The sequence below is a fragment of the Chenopodium album genome, chromosome 8 (genome assembly GCF_948465745.1).
Source record: "Chenopodium album chromosome 8, dcCheAlbu1.1, whole genome shotgun sequence".
NCBI lineage: Eukaryota > Viridiplantae > Streptophyta > Magnoliopsida > Caryophyllales > Amaranthaceae > Chenopodium > Chenopodium album.
The window spans coordinates 71,802,850-71,823,409 of NC_137841.1; the positions used below are offsets into that span (position 1 = coordinate 71,802,850).

At 35.0% G+C, this 20,560-nt stretch overlaps 1 protein-coding gene across 1 annotated transcript; it reads left to right on the plus strand.

The window, feature by feature from the left end:
• The first annotated feature begins 1,402 nt into the window (after nucleotides 1-1,402).
• On the plus strand, nucleotides 1,403-19,936 carry LOC145642247 (protease Do-like 7). Its single transcript, XM_081693361.1, has 24 exons — nucleotides 1,403-1,971; nucleotides 2,096-2,166; nucleotides 3,529-3,663; nucleotides 4,515-4,573; nucleotides 5,792-5,828; nucleotides 6,897-7,022; nucleotides 7,397-7,486; nucleotides 8,385-8,450; nucleotides 8,559-8,615; nucleotides 8,695-8,760; nucleotides 9,539-9,646; nucleotides 10,041-10,121; nucleotides 11,229-11,278; nucleotides 11,455-11,620; nucleotides 13,895-14,413; nucleotides 14,877-15,059; nucleotides 15,137-15,242; nucleotides 15,674-15,844; nucleotides 16,096-16,175; nucleotides 16,249-16,476; nucleotides 17,391-17,606; nucleotides 17,727-17,884; nucleotides 18,172-18,283; nucleotides 19,201-19,936. The coding sequence occupies exons 1-24, from the start codon at nucleotides 1,683-1,685 to the stop codon at nucleotides 19,375-19,377; spliced, it is 3,351 nt and encodes a 1,116-aa protein (XP_081549487.1). The 5' UTR covers nucleotides 1,403-1,682; the 3' UTR covers nucleotides 19,378-19,936.
• The last annotated feature ends 624 nt before the right edge of the window (nucleotides 19,937-20,560 follow it).

Sequence of the window (20,560 nt, forward strand, 5' to 3'; positions counted from 1 at the left end):
TTAGCTTTATTTTTTAGAAAAAATATACAAGTACATATAATTGTTAACTTTGTGCAATTTGAGTGTAACAGTCAAAAAATTATTAATTTTATTTTTATAGCATGGGGACATGGGGTGCACAAATAGCACGGTGCTCCAAGGTGCATAATATAAATTTTGGTCAAAAAAATTTAGGAAATAAAAACAAGTCAAAATTGTCAAAAATACCTTGTTTTAAAGTCAATTTGTTAACTTTATTTGAAATAAAATTGGTTTTAAATAAAAGTCATACGAAATCTATAAAGAGATTTAGATCTACCAAATACATAATAATTGAATCAAATAAAAACATTCCGTAAGCAAAGCTAAGATCTTTGTTGCAAATCGTACATTCTTCATACCCTATTTCATATCGTTGTGATTTACAGCTTTCTCCGGGAGGGGATCTATCGATCTGTTGTAGCCGTGCAGAAAATTTTCGCTTGATTCGTAAGATTGTAATCAAAATAATTATCACTTTTTTTTTTTATCTCGCACAAAGTTTTACCCATGAAACAGATGTATAGCAATCCATGAAATAAAAAAACAAATCCTCCCTCAAAAGAGAGAAAAAAAAAAACCAGTCTTTCGATAGAGCCAAATCCTCCTAAAGAAAAAAAAAACTGTCTATCGAGGGAGTAATATTCGTTCTAGGAGAGGAAGAATTATTATAAAAACCTAAAACAAGAGAAAAAGAACACAAAAACACACGATTAAGGCTAGGGATTTAGAGAGAGGATAGAAAGACTAGGGTTTTTAATAAATCTAACTCTTGCTTGTTTATTTATTAGTCAATTTGTTAATTAGTACCTTACTTGAATTATTTTGTGTCAATAGCACCTTGATTAAATTTTGTTTTTAAAATGACACTATAATAATGGATTCCGACCAAATAATAATAAAATCTTTAGTATAAAAACAAATCTCAAAATTTTAACAAATTCCGCCATTACAAGCGATCCTATTTACCGCTTCCATCCTTCATTTTATTACTTTCATCACTAGCTAATCACTTCAAAGAAAAATGTAATAAAATATCAATGAAATCACATTCGATATAAACCTAAGATGTTTCGAATCCGAGTCATTAGACCAATCTTATCCAACATGATTGGATACAACGAAATCACATTGATCTATACATTAGTTGTTTTTGATCCGAATCACTAAACTAATCATTGATCTATACATTAGCTGTTTTTGATCCGAATCACTAAACTAATCTAATCTAGTAAAATCAAATGCAATGAAATCGAATCAACCTAAACAATAGATGTTTCTGATCCGATTCGAATCACCAGACCAATTTTTCTCTTATGTCTTCAAAAGTGCTCAATTAGGCTTTCATTTAGTTTTATGTAAAATAAAAAAACCCCAAAAAAAACATCGCCGGAATACTCGCCGTGATACCAAAGACTTCGGTCAACTTTCCGTTGAATCCAGTTTACTTCAAACTATAAATACACAAGTACTTCTCTCTAAACTAAATCATCTTCCCAGAAAAACACAACAAAAATATCATTTCTTCAACTCAGTCAGACTTTCTCACTTTCCATCATCCTCATTTTCTCTCTCCTCTAAAACCCTAATTCCCAAATTCCTTCCAATTCATCTTCTGATTTCTCGATTAATCAATCAATTGATTGATCAAATTCGTCGGAAAAATGGGAGATCAACTGGAAAGATTAGGATCAGAGGGAGTTCCAGCTGGTTTAGAATCGACAATTAAAAGTGAACTTTGCATGGAAATTGATCCTCCGATTAGTGAAAATACTGCAACTGCTGAAGATTGGAGGAAAGCACTGAACAACGTTGTACCTGCTGTTGTTGTTCTTCGTACTACTGCTTGTCGCGCTTTCGACACTGAATCTGCTAGTGCTGGTTATGCTACTGGTTTCGTCGTCGATAAACGTCGCGGAATTATTCTTACGAATCGTCATGTTGTTAAACCAGGTAATCGAGTTTTTTTTTTGAAGAAAATAATAGTTTATTTGATGTTGATCAAGTTAATTTAGTGTGTAATTTTGTAATTATTAATTAAGCTAATGTTGTTTTGTTTAAATTTTTTAATTAACAGGGCCAGTGGTGGCGGAAGCAACTTTTTTGAATCGAGAAGAGATTCCTGTTTTTCCAGTATATAGAGATCCGGTGAGTGAACATTGTTGAGATTTTGCCTTTTAAGATTCTTGTGGTAAAGGAAGATTCTTATTTGTGGTATGTTCTTTTGTGAGTTAAAGGAATAATATTTTTGTTTAATCATGTGTTTGTTTTTGAGTTTAATGTTTATTTTGAAGAATATGCGCCTTTCTGCATCGATTATTGCGTGTGTTAATTAAATGGTGATTCGGCGATAAAGTTGAAACTGTTATGTTAGAAATCTATTGGGAAGGAATAGATTAGAAAGGTAGAGAACTGTACTTTACAATATCACTAGAATAAATTAAATGATGTTTATACACTTCTGTCTAAAAGTTTTGCAAGCATAATTTGTCCTGAGCCAAGACTGTGCTTGGCTTTTCTCATCTAGGTTTGATTTAAGAAGGCTCAGGTGTGGCTTGACAAGCTGACAGAGATATGGGAGGCTGGACTCTTGGAATACTCGTTTTACTTGATCCCAATCCAACTTAGCTGACTTTGAGGTTCCTTGTAGCCTTTTTAGGCTTCAAAGTCATATGTACGGTTTGGAGGGTGATCTGTAGTCTTTCAATAGAATCACTTCACCTCTAGATCTTCAATTTTCATTATCAACTGCATGATTTTGTTATTGCAATACTATGTGGACATGTGGTAGTGAGGTTTAGCTTGCTTTGATTCCACAGTCTAGGCTTTACCGCACAACACTGATTGTTGAGTTGTATGAATATAGTAATGGCTTCATTGTATCACAGTAGCACTAATAGCCCAGTTCTTCATTGCATCCTTGAGTCTAATAGTTCCTATACTGTGATTTTACCGCATTTTAACCAGCCAGTCCAACTTATAATTGGAATTCCCATGTCGCAGGTAACCACATAATTTCATTTGCCCGCACAATCATATTGTATATAAATTTAATTTTAAAAAATTTCTAAAATTTCCCAAGGGGTCTCAGTATTAGCAAAATAGGTAAAATATCCGTGTTTGTTGTTTAATAGCCAAAATGCTCATCATTTTGGAAGGGATCCCTAATTCCCTATAAGTTAAGTTTAGCTTCTTTATTTTATTTATTTGTATTTATTTTTATTTTCTGAAGAAGTTTAGCTTTATTCATTTATTTATTTTTATTTTACACATTTCTAATGCCTTCTTGATCTTATATTTTCCTGTTTGTAATATCTGAAGCATCTTTGCGTCATTTTTGTTGCATTTGCTTGCTTTCATTGACTGAATTGTGGTGTTAGAGCTTGGAATTAATTTTATTGTTTGAGATGTATATTCTTTTCTTCATGTTTTATTACTAAGTCCATTGTAGTTGTGGTTTTTCTGGTCTTGGTCATTTTGTTCATAACACTTGTACTCTTGTTGCTTTAGGTGCATGATTTTGGATTTTTTAGATATGATCCACAACAGATCCGTTTTTTGAGCTACGAAGAGATACCTCTTGCCCCCGAGGCTGCCTCTGTTGGGCTTGAAATCAGGGTTGTCGGTAATGATAGTGGAGAGAAGGTAGCTGCATCTTATTCCTGATTTATTTCTTGATACTTTCAACTTCTGAAAAAGTACAAAGAGTATTGTCTGTGTTTGTCATGTTAGCAAATACTTCATATAATTTTCTGTTGATTGCTACGGAGATGTTGTAATGTGGTTTTAACTCCTAATAATCATCACTTTATATTGTGGACCCTTGTAGACTTAGAAATCTTTATGCCCTGCTTCTTGTGTGATGCTAGAGGTTTCCTTTTACTCACCCAAATTGTACGCAGAAAAATTTGGAAGCCTTTATTAATTAATTTATTTTTTAACTCAAAACACTCTTTGGAACCTGATTGCAGCCTCACTCCATGTTATCATGAATGTTCGCAACTTCTCATGTTTAGTTCATTCGGAGTGAATTAGTTCTCATGTTTAGTCTATTATCCTAACCTTGTGTCTATGCATGTCCCTGTAAATCATATATATTTTTTATGATTATCTCTCCATTTTCTTATGCATGTAGTTACTAAGTGCATATACCAATGTGCATGTCACTTCCATCCATCATGCCAATAGGTGCCTTTTCACTCTTCTTTTAAATTTAAAATTTAAGTAGACTCACAAATAGTCTATATACTTCGTATGTCTTAAATAGGCAAATTATCAATTGACCCAATCTTATGCCATGAGTCTTAAGACATTCAATGGATTGTCGTAGTGAGATGAAGGAGGTTAAGGCATAATCAAAGAGGGAGTAAGATAGTACAACTTGTGTTTGGCTTGGCTTTTCTATTGGTTATTGTACATATCTGATTGATGGGGAAGAACTATTGCTCTTCCAATTTTTCATGATGGATAAAAGTGCTATTTTCACACTCTTGCAGGTGTCTATTTTGGCTGGTACTCTTGCACGTCTTGATAGAGATGCTCCTCACTACAAAAAGTATGTTTATATTAGCTGAAATGATTTCTTGTTCATACTCTTTCAATATGTTGGTTGTCAATTAATCCCCTTTGAAGGGATGGGGTGGAGGGAATATGGTGGTGTGGTTTAAGATTGTGTTTTGTTATGAATAATTTTAGATCGGCTATTAGGACTGATTTTTTTTTCGTCACATTATCTACTTATCTTGCAAATTGATTTATTTCTTGTTTCCTGCTTACATCACGGATTAAATTTGTGTCCTGTGCCATCAAAATTTTCTTATTTGGACTTTTTATATTGAAAATTTGGCAGACTAAAACTTCCCATGTATCATCCCACATGGAATAATGTTTTGCGTGTACTCACTTTATCTTTTATATTTGTCCAGACGTCAGGCTACTAAACAACTTACTTGAGGTGTGGATTTTTTTTGTTTCTTTTTTTTTGGATGAATCGGAAAAGAGGTTGATGATGGATGCTGCTTATTCATGCAGTTTTAGTTCAGTATTATTTTTACAGCCTTGAAGTTATGATAGCTATAAGGTCATAGTTTTCTAGGTAATTTGATAAAATTTAGAATTCTGATGGTGCTACTTCTGGTTTCTAAAAAGAAGAGGAAAGAAGTATGTAGAAATAGCCGCAGAGAAGACCAGAAGATTCATTCAGTATTTGTTGATTGGCTGGAAGAAAAAGTGTTTTCTGTCCTATAGAAAACTGAAGCACCTCCCAGTATTAGTTAAATTAATGTGAAGAGAAAAATGTCAATCATCGTCAAATTTGGCCATGTAATTATGTAGATATAGCTGTTGTTAATGACAGGAGTTTTTAACAGTCTACATAGCTTTCTCACCTAAGAGGGTGATATTACTTATGAGCCGGGTACGTTACCTTTTGCATCCTTTGAGAAGAGAACGTGGAATGAAAAGGTGGTAAAGTTCAAGAAGTTTAAATTTCTAATTTGAAGCTCCAATTCTTCTCATGGTATATTTATTGGGAAAGCAGTGATATGAAAAATATGTGGTGGGCAGTAGGCTTCTTCATATTATGTATTTGTTAGGCATTGAATGGACATTTGGCATTATCCAATACTTGTATGTCTTTGTTTCTGAGTTTTATTCAGTATACTATAGATAATTGAAATGCTCATCCCCCCTCCTCCCCCTTCAAACAAAATAATTTGTTTATGGTTGGAATTGGCATGATGACTTTGTTATCTTGCTTGTTTTTTGTTTGCAGGGATGGCTACAATGACTTTAACACATTTTACATGCAAGTAAGTGGGTTGTTCTACTTAGTGGTCACAAGGGCTTGCTTTGTTTTTCCTTTAAGTTTGAAATTACCATTATAGACCGTTATAAATTGATGAAATTTTTTTCCAATTGATGTTGGCTCATTTTGCTCTAGAGCCTTTACTGTACAAAGTAATCCTAGGTGAACATGTTTAGAGTTTAACGATGTAATTGAGCCACTATTGGACAAACTGCTTTAAATTATGATTGACTATATTAATCAAATGCCGCTTACTTATTGTATCGATTTCCCCTTAAGCGTGTAATCGTTAAATACCAATTTAAATTGCTGAAAGGGAAGCTTAATGCATTTTTAATAAGGGTTATACATATTTTCTGCAAATAATATGGGTGTTAAGTGTTGGTAATTTGACCCCTCTTGTACGTGGAATATAATAGGGTTGTTCCAATACACAGCGCCATTCTGTAACGGATTTTGGACACTCTGTTTGATGTAATGCTTTTTCTTGATTTCTGATTTAAAATTACGCCATGGCATCTGTTTAAACTGGTATTTTACCATATTAGCTTAATAATTGGGTATAAAGACTTGTGTATTGATTTATTTGATTTCTTATATGATTTGCTTAAACTCAAATTTTAGTCATTATAAGTTGTTAGAACCTTTTATTCTACCCAAAATGACTAGATTGGATTTTTGAATGTTTATATGAAACTGGTTTCAAAAAAAAAAAAAAAAAAAAGTATTTTAAGCTATAATCTAAAATATATTTTCTAGAGCTACTTGATTGCTAAGGTACTCTGAATAATTCTGTTTTTTGTGTACAAAATAAGTGTATGCTTTTGCTTTGTCTATTCCCACTGATGTCTGCGAAGCTTGTTGTAATATCCCCTTTTATATATTATGCTCCCTTACCGCGCTCATGACCCATGACAGGTGGGAGCCTCATACTAAGGGTTGCTGGGTAATTTTATATATCATAACACACGCTTTCTCTTTTGTTAACAAGTAACTAGAGATATGCCAGAAGTTTCATTCCACTTATTAAGATATTTACATCTTGATGTTTCTGTTTCTTTTTTTGTTGCAGGCGGCTTCAGGTACTAAGGGTGGTTCTAGTGGTTCCCCTGTTATAGATTGGCAAGGAAGGGCAGTTGCATTGAATGCTGGGAGCAAGTCATCAAGTGCATCAGCATTTTTCTTGCCCTTGGAACGAGTGAGTTGCTATCACATGACTGTTTTCTTGATATCCTACCTAAATTTATTGTGAAGGGGAACTGAGGAACTTCCCATTAGAAAGAGCATGTCCAGTCTAAAAAAGTCATGGTTGCTGCCATACATCAAATGTTTAGAAGGGAGCTGGAAGCTTATTCAGCTAATATAAGATTTTAGTGTATCTTGAACTATCGGTTGAGAATTGATTGTATATTCTGGGTTCAAATTGAATGTATATCCTGACAGTGGTTTTGCTGTGCTGACTTGTAATCTGTTAAATTCTCTTCATTTTGTCCCTTGAGTTATTGCTTTCTGCCGTGTAAATACATTGAATTTCACCATCTAGTTTTAAGTGCTGGTATTTCTGTTTTGCAGGTTGTCAGAGCTCTAAGATACCTTCAGAATGGCAGAGACATGTCTGCAGATAAATGGCCTGCTGTTACCATCCCCCGTGGTACGCTTCAGGTTTGTTAATGATTTTCCTACGTAGCGCTGGCTTTATTATATTTACAAGTTTGTGTGTGAGACTGAGTTTTGCAAGTGTATATGTTTTTAGTGGTCTTCTGTGTGAATTTTAACACTGCCTGAAAGAATCATTTTTGCAGGCTTAGGCTACTATTTTTAATATAATTCTCTTTTTGTGTAATGGAATATAGCTTTTTAATTAAAGGGTCAAAGTGGTAAAGCAACACTAAAATGATTAATAGATTTAATTAAAAATATACGCTTATGTTGATGATAAAGTATCATAAATCAATTCTTCCTCCAGCTTCCTCTTGTGAAGTGATGGTCCTTCTGAATTGTGATCCTAGATCAAGCTTATAGCTTACAGTGATGCGGTGAACCAAATCACAAAGTGACCTCCAAAATTTGTCCGAACAATATCAAGGATATTAGTGCTTTTGAAGCATCGTGATGATCTTAATCGGTCTATCATGTATCTGATAGTGACATAGATTATTATTACGTTGGACTTTGTTACTGGTTGAAACTTAAACAGTAAAATTGACACCATCCATAAAATGTTGGATTTTCCTTTACAGAGAAGAGAGACTTTTTTGTGGTCTACCATCGCTTCTGGTATTATCATATATTTGTTATTCCACTAGATGGCTGTTGTACATGTTTTGAAAACTGTGGTGGTGGACTCGTCAAAGGTTTATGTACTTGCTTTATTTTTAGATAATTAAAGAACTTTATGAGATTTTGATCTGAAGAACTCAATTTAGTAATTTAAATTTATTGAATCTGAGACAAACAAGCTTTAATTATACTTGATTCCTTGTTTAGCCTTGTTTTAAAATCCATTATCTCTTGTATTCCAATTCTTTTATTTTGATGAGACTTTATTATGGATTTGTAGATGACATTTGTTCACAAAGGTTTTGACGAAACATTTCGACTTGGTCTTCAAAGAGATACAGAACTGGTATTTAATGGGTCTGAATGTCAATTTTTTTCTGTCAGAGGCATGTGCGCTTCCTTTGTAACTTTTTCAAGCTATATATATACTAACTTCATGCAATGCATTAAGTAGATGGTGCGGAATGCATCTCCATCAGGGGAAACTGGAATGCTAGTTGTTGATTCAGTGGTGAGTATGATATTTTATAGTAGAAAAGAATTCATTAAAATTGATAGTTATGTTAATTACACCCTATTTCTTATTACAGGTTCCAGGTGGGCCAGCTTATAAGCATTTGGAAACTGGTGATGTTCTTGTTCGTATTAATGGTGAAGTAAGTCATTAGAATCCAGCAATTCAGCATTTGGTTCATTCAAGGATTGGTTCTAGATAGTTTGAGCTAAAGACTTATGCATTGTCATTCATAATTCAATAATACTTCGTCGGTTTCTTTTTAGTTTACACGTTTGACTTTGTGTACTATTTACATAACTTATTTTGACTTTCTTTTGTGATTTAGTCACGTGGGATCTTGTTAGATTTGTCATCTTCTTCTTCTTTTTTTCCTAATATCATAATTTCTGTAATTTTTGCCAATATGTAAATAAAGATATCTACATTTAAAAATATGTGTTGGCAAACGTGCCTAAATGAAATATGTCAACTAATATGAAATGGAGGAAGTATATCATTTCTGGAATCCTCTTGCTCATAGCTTTCTTTATCTCTTAGTGTGAGATCTGGATAGGTAGTTTTGTATGTTCATATATGGGGGTAACGTCTCCAGTAATGCTGTCTTTAAATGATTTGGAATACTGCATTCTACTAGTGTTTATCCTTGGTTAAATGATGCATAAGTCTATTTCTCTTCTTCCATGACTTGACCAATAATTGTCTTACATAGTGTTTTCTAGGTCCAACCTTTTCTCTGTACAGTGTGGAAGCATGCCTGATTGCACGTAAATTAGAAAAGTAGGAGGCTGCTTTTTCAAGCTGCCCCTTTCTGGTGATCTTGAGTTAATAGATGTTAATTTGGTAATCAGCTCTTCCAAGCATGGCATAGCTTGGCTTGATCTAGATAACTGACCCACAAGTCAATGTCTCTAATGCAGGTTATGACTCAGTTCCTCAAACTGGAGACTTTGTTAGATGATAGTGTAAGCCAGAATATCAAATTGGAGATAGAAAGAGGCGGGACTCCAATGACAGTAGACTTGATGGTGAGTTCACAGTTCTCAGCTCTTTCAGATGGACCATATTTTATTTTTTAACAAAAGCCTGCTTTTGTTTTGCAGAATTGCATACAGTATATTAATTTGTTGTAAAGAAAGAATATATCAGTGACTTTTAATAGTGTATAAGTGGGTCACAATGTTATTTGTCCTCACTTTGTGAATATGTTAAGGTTTTTATTCCACAGTTGCTAATTAGTTAGTCTGAATGAGTTGAGTGGTTTCATACTTTGGTTCTATGTCACATAATATATACTCATTGTTATACATGCTGCTTTGTTATATTGGTGTTTTATTTTTCATTGACCTGTTCCAGAATGGACAAGTTTAATACAACTACTATCTATATATATCATGGTTTCTCTTATCAATGATGGTCCAGGTTCAAGATTTGCACTCTATTACCCCAGATAACTTTCTTGAAGTCAGTGGTGGTGTGATTCATTCTCTGTCCTACCAGCAGGTTTGTCCTTGCCCTCCCCTCCTTGGATGAGCCTTTGGTCATAATTTTTTAAAGTTGTTTTCTTTTTGTTATGGTGTCTCATCTATGTTGTCAAGTGCTTCTGGAAGTGTAGCGTAAGTTTTGTTATTTTGGTTGGCTAGGTACCTATTATGTAGCCAAGTACAAGTTATCCGAACATTAGAGTTAACTTTTTGCAGTCTGAGAATTTCCTTAGTGTTGACCATTTAATTTTATTGTTTGCAAATGAATTTATAAATAAGACTTTATTCTGGCTGTTGACCTTGTATACTTGAATTGCTCGTACTATTCTTATAATGTATTCTTCATGACCACCTAATTGTGATACTTATTTCCCTTCTCTGTCTCTTTCCCTCCTTGGATGTTAGATGATCTTGTAATTGCTTGGATGTCATTGTGTGCTGGCTTATTTTACTGAATATGCAGTGCATGTTTAAGTTCTTTCTGTCTGTTTGGGTCAAGCTTTTCTGTTAACTCATGTTTCCTGTTAAATCTCTATTATGTGAGAGAATACTCTTTTCAATACTGTTTTGGTAGTCTACAAATCTTATTTGGGAAGTGCTAAAAATCTGAAGTCATCTACCATCATTTCATTATTTCTTTCATCCATTTGGTGCGTTTATAAAATACCTTTGGGTGTCGGCAACCAAAGAACTATGAAAATACTGTTCATGTGCAAGGAATCAATAATTAGGAGAGGGGTCGTAGTCTATTACTAGTAACTTGGGGAATAAGTAAGAGGTTTGTTAGGAAAGATTTTCTATAAATAGGTCTCATTAGGAGGGAACAGGATATGTTGAATATTGAGTGGTTTGTTATTGAGAGAGAGTGAGCCTCTCGAAAGCTCATACTTAGTAGAGAATCCACCTCTCGAAAGTGGAATTATCAATCAATTTGCTGTTTTCTTCATCTTAATACTATAATCATCAATTTTCTTCTTATTTGCTGCATTGTTAGTGCTAAAAATTATGTCAGTTCCTAGCATCATGTCCTTGTCTCCCTCTGACTTGATTGTTGTACATATTTGTTTCTTCTAATTTAGATTTAAATTCTAAAGGCTGCTTTTTAATCTGTTAAATTCTTTTGCAGGCTCGAAATTTCCGGTTCACCTGTGGTCTTGTTTATGTTGCAGAGCCTGGGTGAGCCTCCATTAAATAATTAGAATAAAGGATTGGTCAATGTTGTCTCGGTAGGCATATGTTTATAGTGGTGTCAGCAAATTGCATGGTCATCCTTCATCTTTGGCAACACATATTGACATAATGACTTCCTTACGAGTATGATTAAGCCTTTTCTCCTTGTTTGTCCATACCAGATACATGTTGTTTAGAGCTGGCGTACCTCGCCATGCCATCATAAAAAAGTTTGCTGGGCAGGAGATATCTTGCCTTGAGGAACTGATCTCAGTCCTTTCTAAGTTATCTAGGGGTATGCGTGTTCCACTGGAATATATAACATATGTCGATCGGCATCGAAGGAAGGTAAGGGCTTTTTGTAGCTATTATGTTTTTCAGTCTCCTAAATGCTACCAGTTAATATGATAATGGTCTTGCATTCCTGATGTTTATTATGTATGTTTGTTTACATTAGCTGCACTACATACTCTTCTATCACGTTTGAAGTGTCCATGTACTGATTATAGAATGTGGGTACTGGATAGTTTTTGCCAAGGGCTGTTTGCTTGTGAGGCTAAATAGACAACACATCTTAGTATTTTAGTGTAGGACAGCTTCAAATATCTTCCTACATGTGGGGTATTGTCCAATACCTATCCTTTTTATAGCTTGCTGAATCGATTTTCCCCAAGGTGTAAAGGACCGTTACATATTGGTTGGACCGTTGGACACAGTCGTCGTAGAGCCAATCCATCCAATACAGGATTGATTAGAGACCTTTTATGAACATCTTTCTCATAAGCAATCATTACAGCCATTGGAACCCTAACCACAATTTGATTACATAGAACTTCTTGCTGTTCTAGCTCTGCTGCTGACATTAAATATCCACATGTTATAAATGACAGTAAATAACGGAAGACTGATTGTTAATATTAGAAATCGAATGTATTGATCTTTTTTGTGGATTTTTAGTTTTGAATTTGTTTAACTCTTGTAAGATTGTTTGGAATACGGGCGTTAAATAGTTGTATTGAGATCAAGTTTGGTGTTTCTCTGTTCATGATACTTGCATTTGAGCTCAGGTTGAGTCTGAATCTTTTTCAAACTTAAATTTTAAAATTCGACTTGAGTTTGAAAATTCTCTTTTACGTTATAGCACTTTCATAACTAAAGTTTCTGCTTTTTCTATTGTGTTTTGCAGCAGTGTAGTGCAAATCCTTCATATCAGTTTTAAGTTGGATTTTTGAACATGTAAAAAAAAATGTTATAAAAAAAATCTAGAATATGCTCATAAGCTTCACTTGTTGAGTTTAGTTGTGCAGCTTGAATAGTTAACGAATATATATATCAAGTGCAGCTCAAATAGTTAACGAATCAATTGGGCTCATCTATATTCACATAAAAAAGGCTTTTACATATACAAACCACACATAGTTGAAGCTTGTCCCAGTTAGCAAAGATATCTCTTTGCTGAATATTTTTATTTCGAGAGAGTTTTTGCCCATGGGACAGAATAGCTAATTTTGTTGGATTTATGATCATCATACCACCATATGAAAAGGCTGCTTAATTTTTTTGTTGTTTTTTTCCCCCTTTTGTGAAATATGGTTGAGTATTCTAATTGACAACTACCTATTTTATTGTTTGTGAGCATTTTTTAATTTTGAGTGTAAAATCTATCATTTTCTGCTTGTGAAGAGGCTTCTGTCTATCAATCATACTTTTATATATGAAATTGACATGTGGGTTTAAATTGTAGTGCTTCCCTTTTCCTACTGGTTTTCACTGGTTAGGGACTTAGGGGTCTCACTATCTTTATTTGATCCTCCACAACTTCAAGCAACAGCCAACAGAATCCATACTTTTATTTTGTTTTAAATTTTTTTTGGTGATTTTTTTGTACACAACTACACATTGAATCTCATTACATTATTTAGCAGCTAGTTGATGGATGCAAATTCAAGAATACCGTAGGAGAGCATTCGATTTATGTTGCTTCATACCTCATACAGAAATATTGGTTATTATATAGGATGACCGAGTGAGGTGGATTTATGTTTGTGACGCAAGTGTTGGTTATGGTCAAAATCCTAGAATCAATTATTGTAGATTTGTCAGTGTATAAAAGGGGCGCTGAGGTTCAAGGCGACATGGACTATGTACCTTTTAGTCTTGCAAGGCGCTTTTGGGGAGAGAGTTTTATTTATTTATTATTTTGTTAAAAAATAAAAATTTATGAAGTGCACCTCAATTCAGTAAGGCGCACCTAAGGCACAGGGATTCCCTATCGCCTTGATGCACCTTGAGCCTTTTTATACAACGCACTCTAAGCTTGTTGCCTGCCCGTTGATTCCTGTCTGCTGGGATCCTTTCTCTTATTTGATAGAGATGACCATGAGATCTTGTCTGTTGTACTGCTAGTCTTGTAATACATATGTCTTAATATTTTGGATTTGCTTTATTATTTCATATATGTCTTTCATTGTTGATCTCCCCCCCCCCCCCCCCCCCCCCCCCTTGTTCTCTCCTGTATTTAGTTACTTCCGTCATTGAGATATGATTCTGTCAGCATTTTATAATTTTTGCTGTCATGAAAATGGCTGATTAGTAATTTTATTTACTTTATCTTTTATGTAGTCTGTCTTGGTTACTGTTGATCGGCATGAATGGTATGCCTTTCCTCGAAGATATATACGTGATGATAGTACTGGTTTATGGATTGTGAAGCCTGCCCTACCGTCAGAGTCTCCACTGCTATCATCTGGTATCAATCAAGTCAATGGTGGCGCTAGCAATGAAGCAGTGACATCAGATATCAGAGGGGTTTGTGTAATGGACTATACACATCAAGATAATCACCAAAAGCTGGCTGACGGTACTGCTATCATGGAGACTAATAGCGATCATACCTCTGAAGATGCTAACTCTCGGGATGAATCTGATGCTGGAAGCAAGAAGCGAAAGGTGGAAGAATGCTCATCTGCTGATGGTATTGCTAATACTGATAATTTGTTGTGTGAACCTAGAGAAGAAAACTTGGGGGACTCGGGAATTTCTGAAAATCCTATCCTAAGGGATCACCAAGGTGCAACAGCGGCCGTATCCAATGCTTCAGTTGCTGAACGTGTTATAGAGCCAACCCTTGTTATGTTTGAGGTAATTTTTTGTGACAGGTGTTCCATTGTATCATATATGCTGAGGATGTTCTACTGTTTGTCATCAGCTATAGTAGATTCATTTCTCTCATGCCCAACCATTTTTTCTTTTTCTTCTTTTTGTTTGCTTAAGTTGATGGACGGGGATCTGATAATGGTATACTTTGGGAAGGTGGGGATTGGATGTTGGATATTGTTCTTTTTGTCCACATGCTTTGGCCTAGAAATATTCTGGTTGGTTTGTAGCTATGTGCAGATCTGTTTGCTTAGTTATGTCTTTTCTGAAAAATTGTCACACCTTTATTTTTCTTTAGTTTTGGCTTAGAGACCCCTTAATATTCTTGGATTAGCTTCTTTTCTAATCTGCACCATGAAGTTATTTCTTTAGATGTTATAATAACTTGATTGCATGATATTTTGAGCTAGGTGCAAGATATTGTTTTCATCCATTTTGTGACTTTCAGGTTCATGTGCCACCATCATGTATGCTTGATGGTGTACATTCGCAACATTTCTTTGGGACTGGCGTTATTATCCATCATTCACAGAACATGGGATTGGTTGTGGTTGACAAGAACACGGTTGCAATATCTGCATCTGATATCATGCTATCATTTGCCGCATTTCCTATTGAAATTCCGGGGGAGGTAACTAAGTTTACTCTTACCACCCATATTTTAAAGGTACTGCAACTTCTCTTGTTAAGATTTATGTCATTTTGTAGGTAGTTTTTCTACACCCTGTACACAATTATGCTCTTGTTGCATATGATCCTTCTGCTCTTGGTGCTGCTGGTGCAGCAGTAGTTCGTGCTGCTGAGCTACTTCCAGGTTAGTTCGCAGCATGATTGTATGAGCTTTGTTCCACTCCTATTTGGATTGTATTAGCTTTTAACCTTGATGAAAAATTAGTTGAATTCTTATTGGTCTGATTGACTGGGTGCCAAATTAAGCATGTCGTGAATTCCTGGAAATTAGCTTGTTTGTACATGAGGTCATTTCTGGCGGTTGCATAAAGTTGCATTTACATCCAGGTTGCTGTTATAAGTACAATTTCCATTTTGGCCATATTTTCAAGAGTTTGATGATGCATTCTAGGCTGCTAGCTATTGAATGCTAAATGTTGCTTTAGTGCATGCAGAGGGTTCTAAAACTAAAAACATTTTGTCTTATGACTGATATCAGAGTATTAGATGATGTATTCTGATAAGCACTGCTCCAGTGCATAAAATATCTTTTTAATTTTATTTTATTTTGGTCAGAACCTGCATTACGACGAGGTGATTCTGTATACCTTGTTGGGTTGAGCAGAAGTCTTCAGGCTACCTCACGTAAATCCATTGTCACCAATCCATGTGCTGCATTAAATATTGGATCAGCTGACTGTCCACGTTATCGAGCCATGAATATGGAGGTTGTTGAGCTTGACACAGGTATGTTGGTTGCATAGATTCATTTTATATGATCTTACTCTGATTCTAATGCCTCCTTCCTGGCTTCCTCATTCCCATATACTACTTCCTCAGTTCCTTTTTTTGCCTTTTTAAACCCTTAAAAAATGTGCCATATAGACGTGGAGTGATAGTTATAAACTGAGGGAAGTATAAGTATAGTTAAAAGGTTAATTTTATTTTGCCATGTTTGACAATCTGAAATTTGCAATTGATTTTTATTGTTTATTCAGATTTTGGCAGTACATTCTCTGGTGTCTTGACTGATGAACAGGGTAGGGTCCAAGCAATATGGGGGAGCTTTTCAACTCAGGTATTGCTATCTCTTCAGCTACTTGAATCTACATAGCATGGCTGGTGCTGACATATAGTATTTTATTTTGCAGTTGAAATATGGAGGCAGCTCATCAGAAGATCATCAATTTGTCAGAGGTATACCAATTTATACCATCAGTCAAGTCCTTGACAAAATTTTGTCTGGTGCAAATGGTCCACCTCTTCTTATTAATGGCATTAAAAGGCCCATGCCACTTGTCAGAATTCTGGAGGTGGAACTCTACCCTACCTTACTATCGAAGGCAAGAAGTTTTGGCCTGAGCGATAATTGGATCCAAGTATGTATCTCTCTGATATTATTTTCTCTTTCAATTTATTTATTAACTTTATAAGTCATCCCATATGGCCACTATCATGTGATACACTAGATCAAGGGTTTTGGTTGAACAAATTTTTTTAGTAACTTTAAAGTCTATGGATGGATTTGGTTGATCTTATTGTTATAGAATATTGATGTTTTTAAAAACATTTTTTACGGTTTTGGATGTAGGATTTTTGCATCACTTGCAGGAAGACCATTATATTCGTGAAGTATATTGTGTTTTTCTTTGTTCGGAAGAAGCAAACAATTTCTTTGTAATGTTGTGTATATCCTTTCTCCATAAGCCTGCCTAGGGTAATACCCTATTTTTAGATATTGGGGTTTTGCTGATTTAAATGTTGACATGTTTGCTAATCATCTTATGAACCTTAAGAGGAAGCATGGTGCTAATAGTAAAGATAAATTTTGCGAGCCTTTGGAATCTGTACTATACATAACTTTTCTTTTAATTATTGGTTCCTATTCGGTTGTAAGCTTTGATTGATTGACTCCTATTCAGTTGGGGAGCATCTGGTGATCGCTATTGTATACGGCACAACTGAATGTGAGTGCCGAGTGAAGTGTTTTCTGTACGAGCGCTTGCGCGTGCGTGTGTGTTTGTGTGTGTCTTGTTTTGGCTTTTGAAGGACTATTCTAAAATGCATAGAATATCATCTGTTAGTTCATCTTAGAAATTTTCATAAATGAATGATCCCTCCTGCAGTGGGAACAATTCTAGGTGGTGGCAGTTGTCTCACAATAATTCACCTGATTGATAAAGTTGCCTTCATGTTCTTTATTGATTACCTGTTTTCTCCATTTTTCTTCTGGCAAAACTTTTTATAATTTATATGGAATAGTAACATGATTTTCCTCTCTTTTTTTCTTCAGGCTCTTGTTAAGAAAGACCCTTTGAGGCGCCAAGTGTTGCGTGTCAAAGGTTGTTTGGCTGGATCAAGAGCTGAGAATATTTTGGAACAAGGTGACATGGTTTTGGCAATCAATAAAGAGCCTGTGACTTGCTTTCGTGACATAGAAAATGCTTGCCAAGATTTAGACAAGTATGATAAGAGTAATGAGACGCTCCAGATGACCATCTTTCGCCAGGTTTGAATCGTAACTTTTTTGTAGTTACCCCTAATTCCTTGGTTGTGCATATCTCTTGTATGGCAGTAAAATAGATTACTGTAATCTTATTTGATTTTTATAACCTGGATGGTCCTGCAGGGGCGTGAATTGGAAGTAGTAGTAGGAACTGATATTAGAGATGGTATCGGTACAGTTCGTGTTGTAAACTGGTGTGGGTGCATAGTTCAGGATCCTCATCCAGCAGTACGGGCCCTTGGGTTTCTTCCTGAAGAAGGCCATGGTGTTTTTGTAGCAAGGTACTTTACTAATTAGTGATTAATATTGCTGCATGTTGCTTGTGACATAGTTTTGGGGTTATGAATTCAGCCTTTCCTTTTAATATAGAAATTTAGCTTTATTGAAGAAGGGTGGGGGGGGGGGGGGGGATCTGGCTTATATATCTTATTAATCTACTATAATTAAACCATGATGACCTGGTTATGCTTAGGGTGATAAGTGAGCGTCCATTTTTTTCTTTCTTGTGACTGATTTATTTAGAAGTTTTTTTAATCTTAAGAATTAAGTTTATCTTGTTATTTTTCAGGTGGTGTCATGGAAGTCCAGCGCATAGATATGGTTTGTATGCTCTTCAATGGATAGTGGAAGTGAATGGAAAACCTACCCCTAATCTGGATGCTTTTGTTAGTGTGACGAAGGTATACTGACTTTTTATTTTTTATCTTATTGTTAATTTGTCTTTACAGTTGACCCAAATGCTTTAGTTAATAACATTATGAACATTCATCATCTTCCTCCAAGTATTCATGTGAAAAGAACAAGGTAGTGAAAATGTCAGAAATTAAACAATGTTGATGAATTTGCTAAGCTCTTGGAGGATTTTATTTGAAGGCTAACTAGTTTGATGCATTTAAGGAATTTAAGACATTATATATTCTTTGGGTTGGGCTGAAACAAAACTGGCTTGGGTTGTCAGTCCACTTGGTGATGTGCCTCCTTTGACTTTGGGACTGGATTGCCATGCCAATGTTGCTTTTTCTAATTTTCATCTCTCTCCGACTTTGAGAGAGTAATTTAGTATGTTACTTCATAATGTATACCCTTCTCTAATAATTAATAACTTTGAAACTTATAAGATCTATTCGTTCTGCCTTTATCCCTTGGCTCATCGTTGCCTTCTTTAGGTCTCAGAGAGGGGTTGGGGTGTGGCAAACCTATTTACATTGCTTAATTATCCTAGTCACCTAGTCTCATTCCCTTTGAATTATCTACCATCCTGATTGCCTGCAAACATGGGGCTTCTTCTTGCCTGATCAAAGCTTCCCATAATCCATGAACTTAATCCGTAAGTGCTGAAAATGGTATCTTTTCAAAATAAAGCCAAATAAAATAATATATTACTGGGTTAGAGCTTCTAAAGGGCACATAAACATGATCCTATATAGTTCAAAGGAGTATGAAGCTGAATGTCCTTAAGTCACATAATGTATTGATTTACTACTGTTGCAACATAATATTTAACCTTGATGTAACCTATCCCTAGAAAATATTACAAGGATCCCCCCCCCCTTCCCCTTCCTGTACAAATGTGAAATTTTCTTTGTTCAACAAGCAGGAACTAGTGCATGGAGATTATGCGCGTGTGAAGACAGTCCATTTGAATGGGAAGCCCCGGGTGTTAACATTGAAGCAAGATTTGCATTACTGGCCAACTTGGGAGCTAAGGTTTGATTCAAACACCGCACTGTGGTATAGAAATACAATCAAGGCATTGGATACCGCTGTGGCATGAGTGGTTCCATCTACTGGCAAGTTCCTTCGGTAAGTGACTTCCAAAATTTGTGAAAATTACCTGGCCCTTTGATGGTACATACCTCATTGAACATTGTTTTCGGAGCTGCTTCAATATGGTCGCTCTGCAGTGAAGAGTTCTGAGATTGGTCATGCAGTTTGGATTCTATTATGGATGAGGGGCTGTTTTTAATTTTTATTTTTTAAAGAGGGATAAGGGGAGCTTTTTAAGATTATTCATGATCTTGCATGTTTCGAAAGCTGGTTGATTAGAAGGGATAGGAATTTCCTAGATGTCATACTTTTTTATGTGAGGGGGCCTATGTCAATATCATGGTTTTTCGTCGAAGGGGATGTAGCTAAGTATATGTAGGGATCGCTACTGATATGTACTTGTGCTGAAAGAACTCTATTGAAATTTGAAACTCACCCTGAAAGACTTCTTTGGTTATGTTAGTGTCGTCTTCTCTCTTTTGCTTCATACTTGTATTATAGTCTGTACTGTACAATATGTTTCTTAATCAATTTTTCTGTAATTTCCTCTTTTGCTTTTATTTCTATTTGATAATAGTTTGTCATATACTCCGTATTGCTTATGGCCCTTCTCTGAAAAAGGGATTCAGAACTACATTTTACAGTATACATTGATCTGCAGCTCTTCCGAATGAGATGGGGTTAATGCAGTCTGTCATAAGACTTAATTGGAAAGTTCACATTAAGTTATAATTAATAGAAACACTTTCATTAATTATAATCCTATTTCCACCAACCTTTGTTGTTAGAAGGTTCTCAATCTTCTCAAGAGTGTGGAGTATGAGTTAATATATTTAATTGTACTAATTAGTAGAAAAGCGTTATAAAGTCGAAATGATACAGAGTATCTGTACTACTCTGTAAATGACTTTTTTTTTTGTTTTTGTTTTTGTTTTTTTTTTTTTTTTTTTTTTTTTTTTTTCGGGGGTGATGAAGTTGGTTGCATGAAAAATCAAAAACACTTTACAATTTGGTTAATTAGGAAGGGATCTTGTATAATTATGTAGGGTATGAGTCATATAGTGTCAATTTAGAGTCGCAAAGGATGATAGATTGTTATATACATTTGGGTGTACCGTACACCTGTGGATATTTTGTACTCATTTTGATAATTGTTTTTCATTTAATCATCAAATGAAGAGCAAAAACGA

Bases quoted from the DNA above. Each gene is read 5' to 3' on its own strand.
- LOC145642247 (XM_081693361.1), top strand. From the start codon at position 1,683: ATGGGAGATCAACTGGAAAGATTAGGATCAGAGGGAGTTCCAGCTGGT. The intron at 7,023-7,396 runs GTGAGTTGCTAT...TCTGTTTTGCAG, and splicing joins TTTTCTTGCCCTTGGAACGA to GTTGTCAGAGCTCTAAGATA. The intron at 10,122-11,228 runs GTTTGTCCTTGC...ATTCTTTTGCAG, and splicing joins ATTCTCTGTCCTACCAGCAG to GCTCGAAATTTCCGGTTCAC.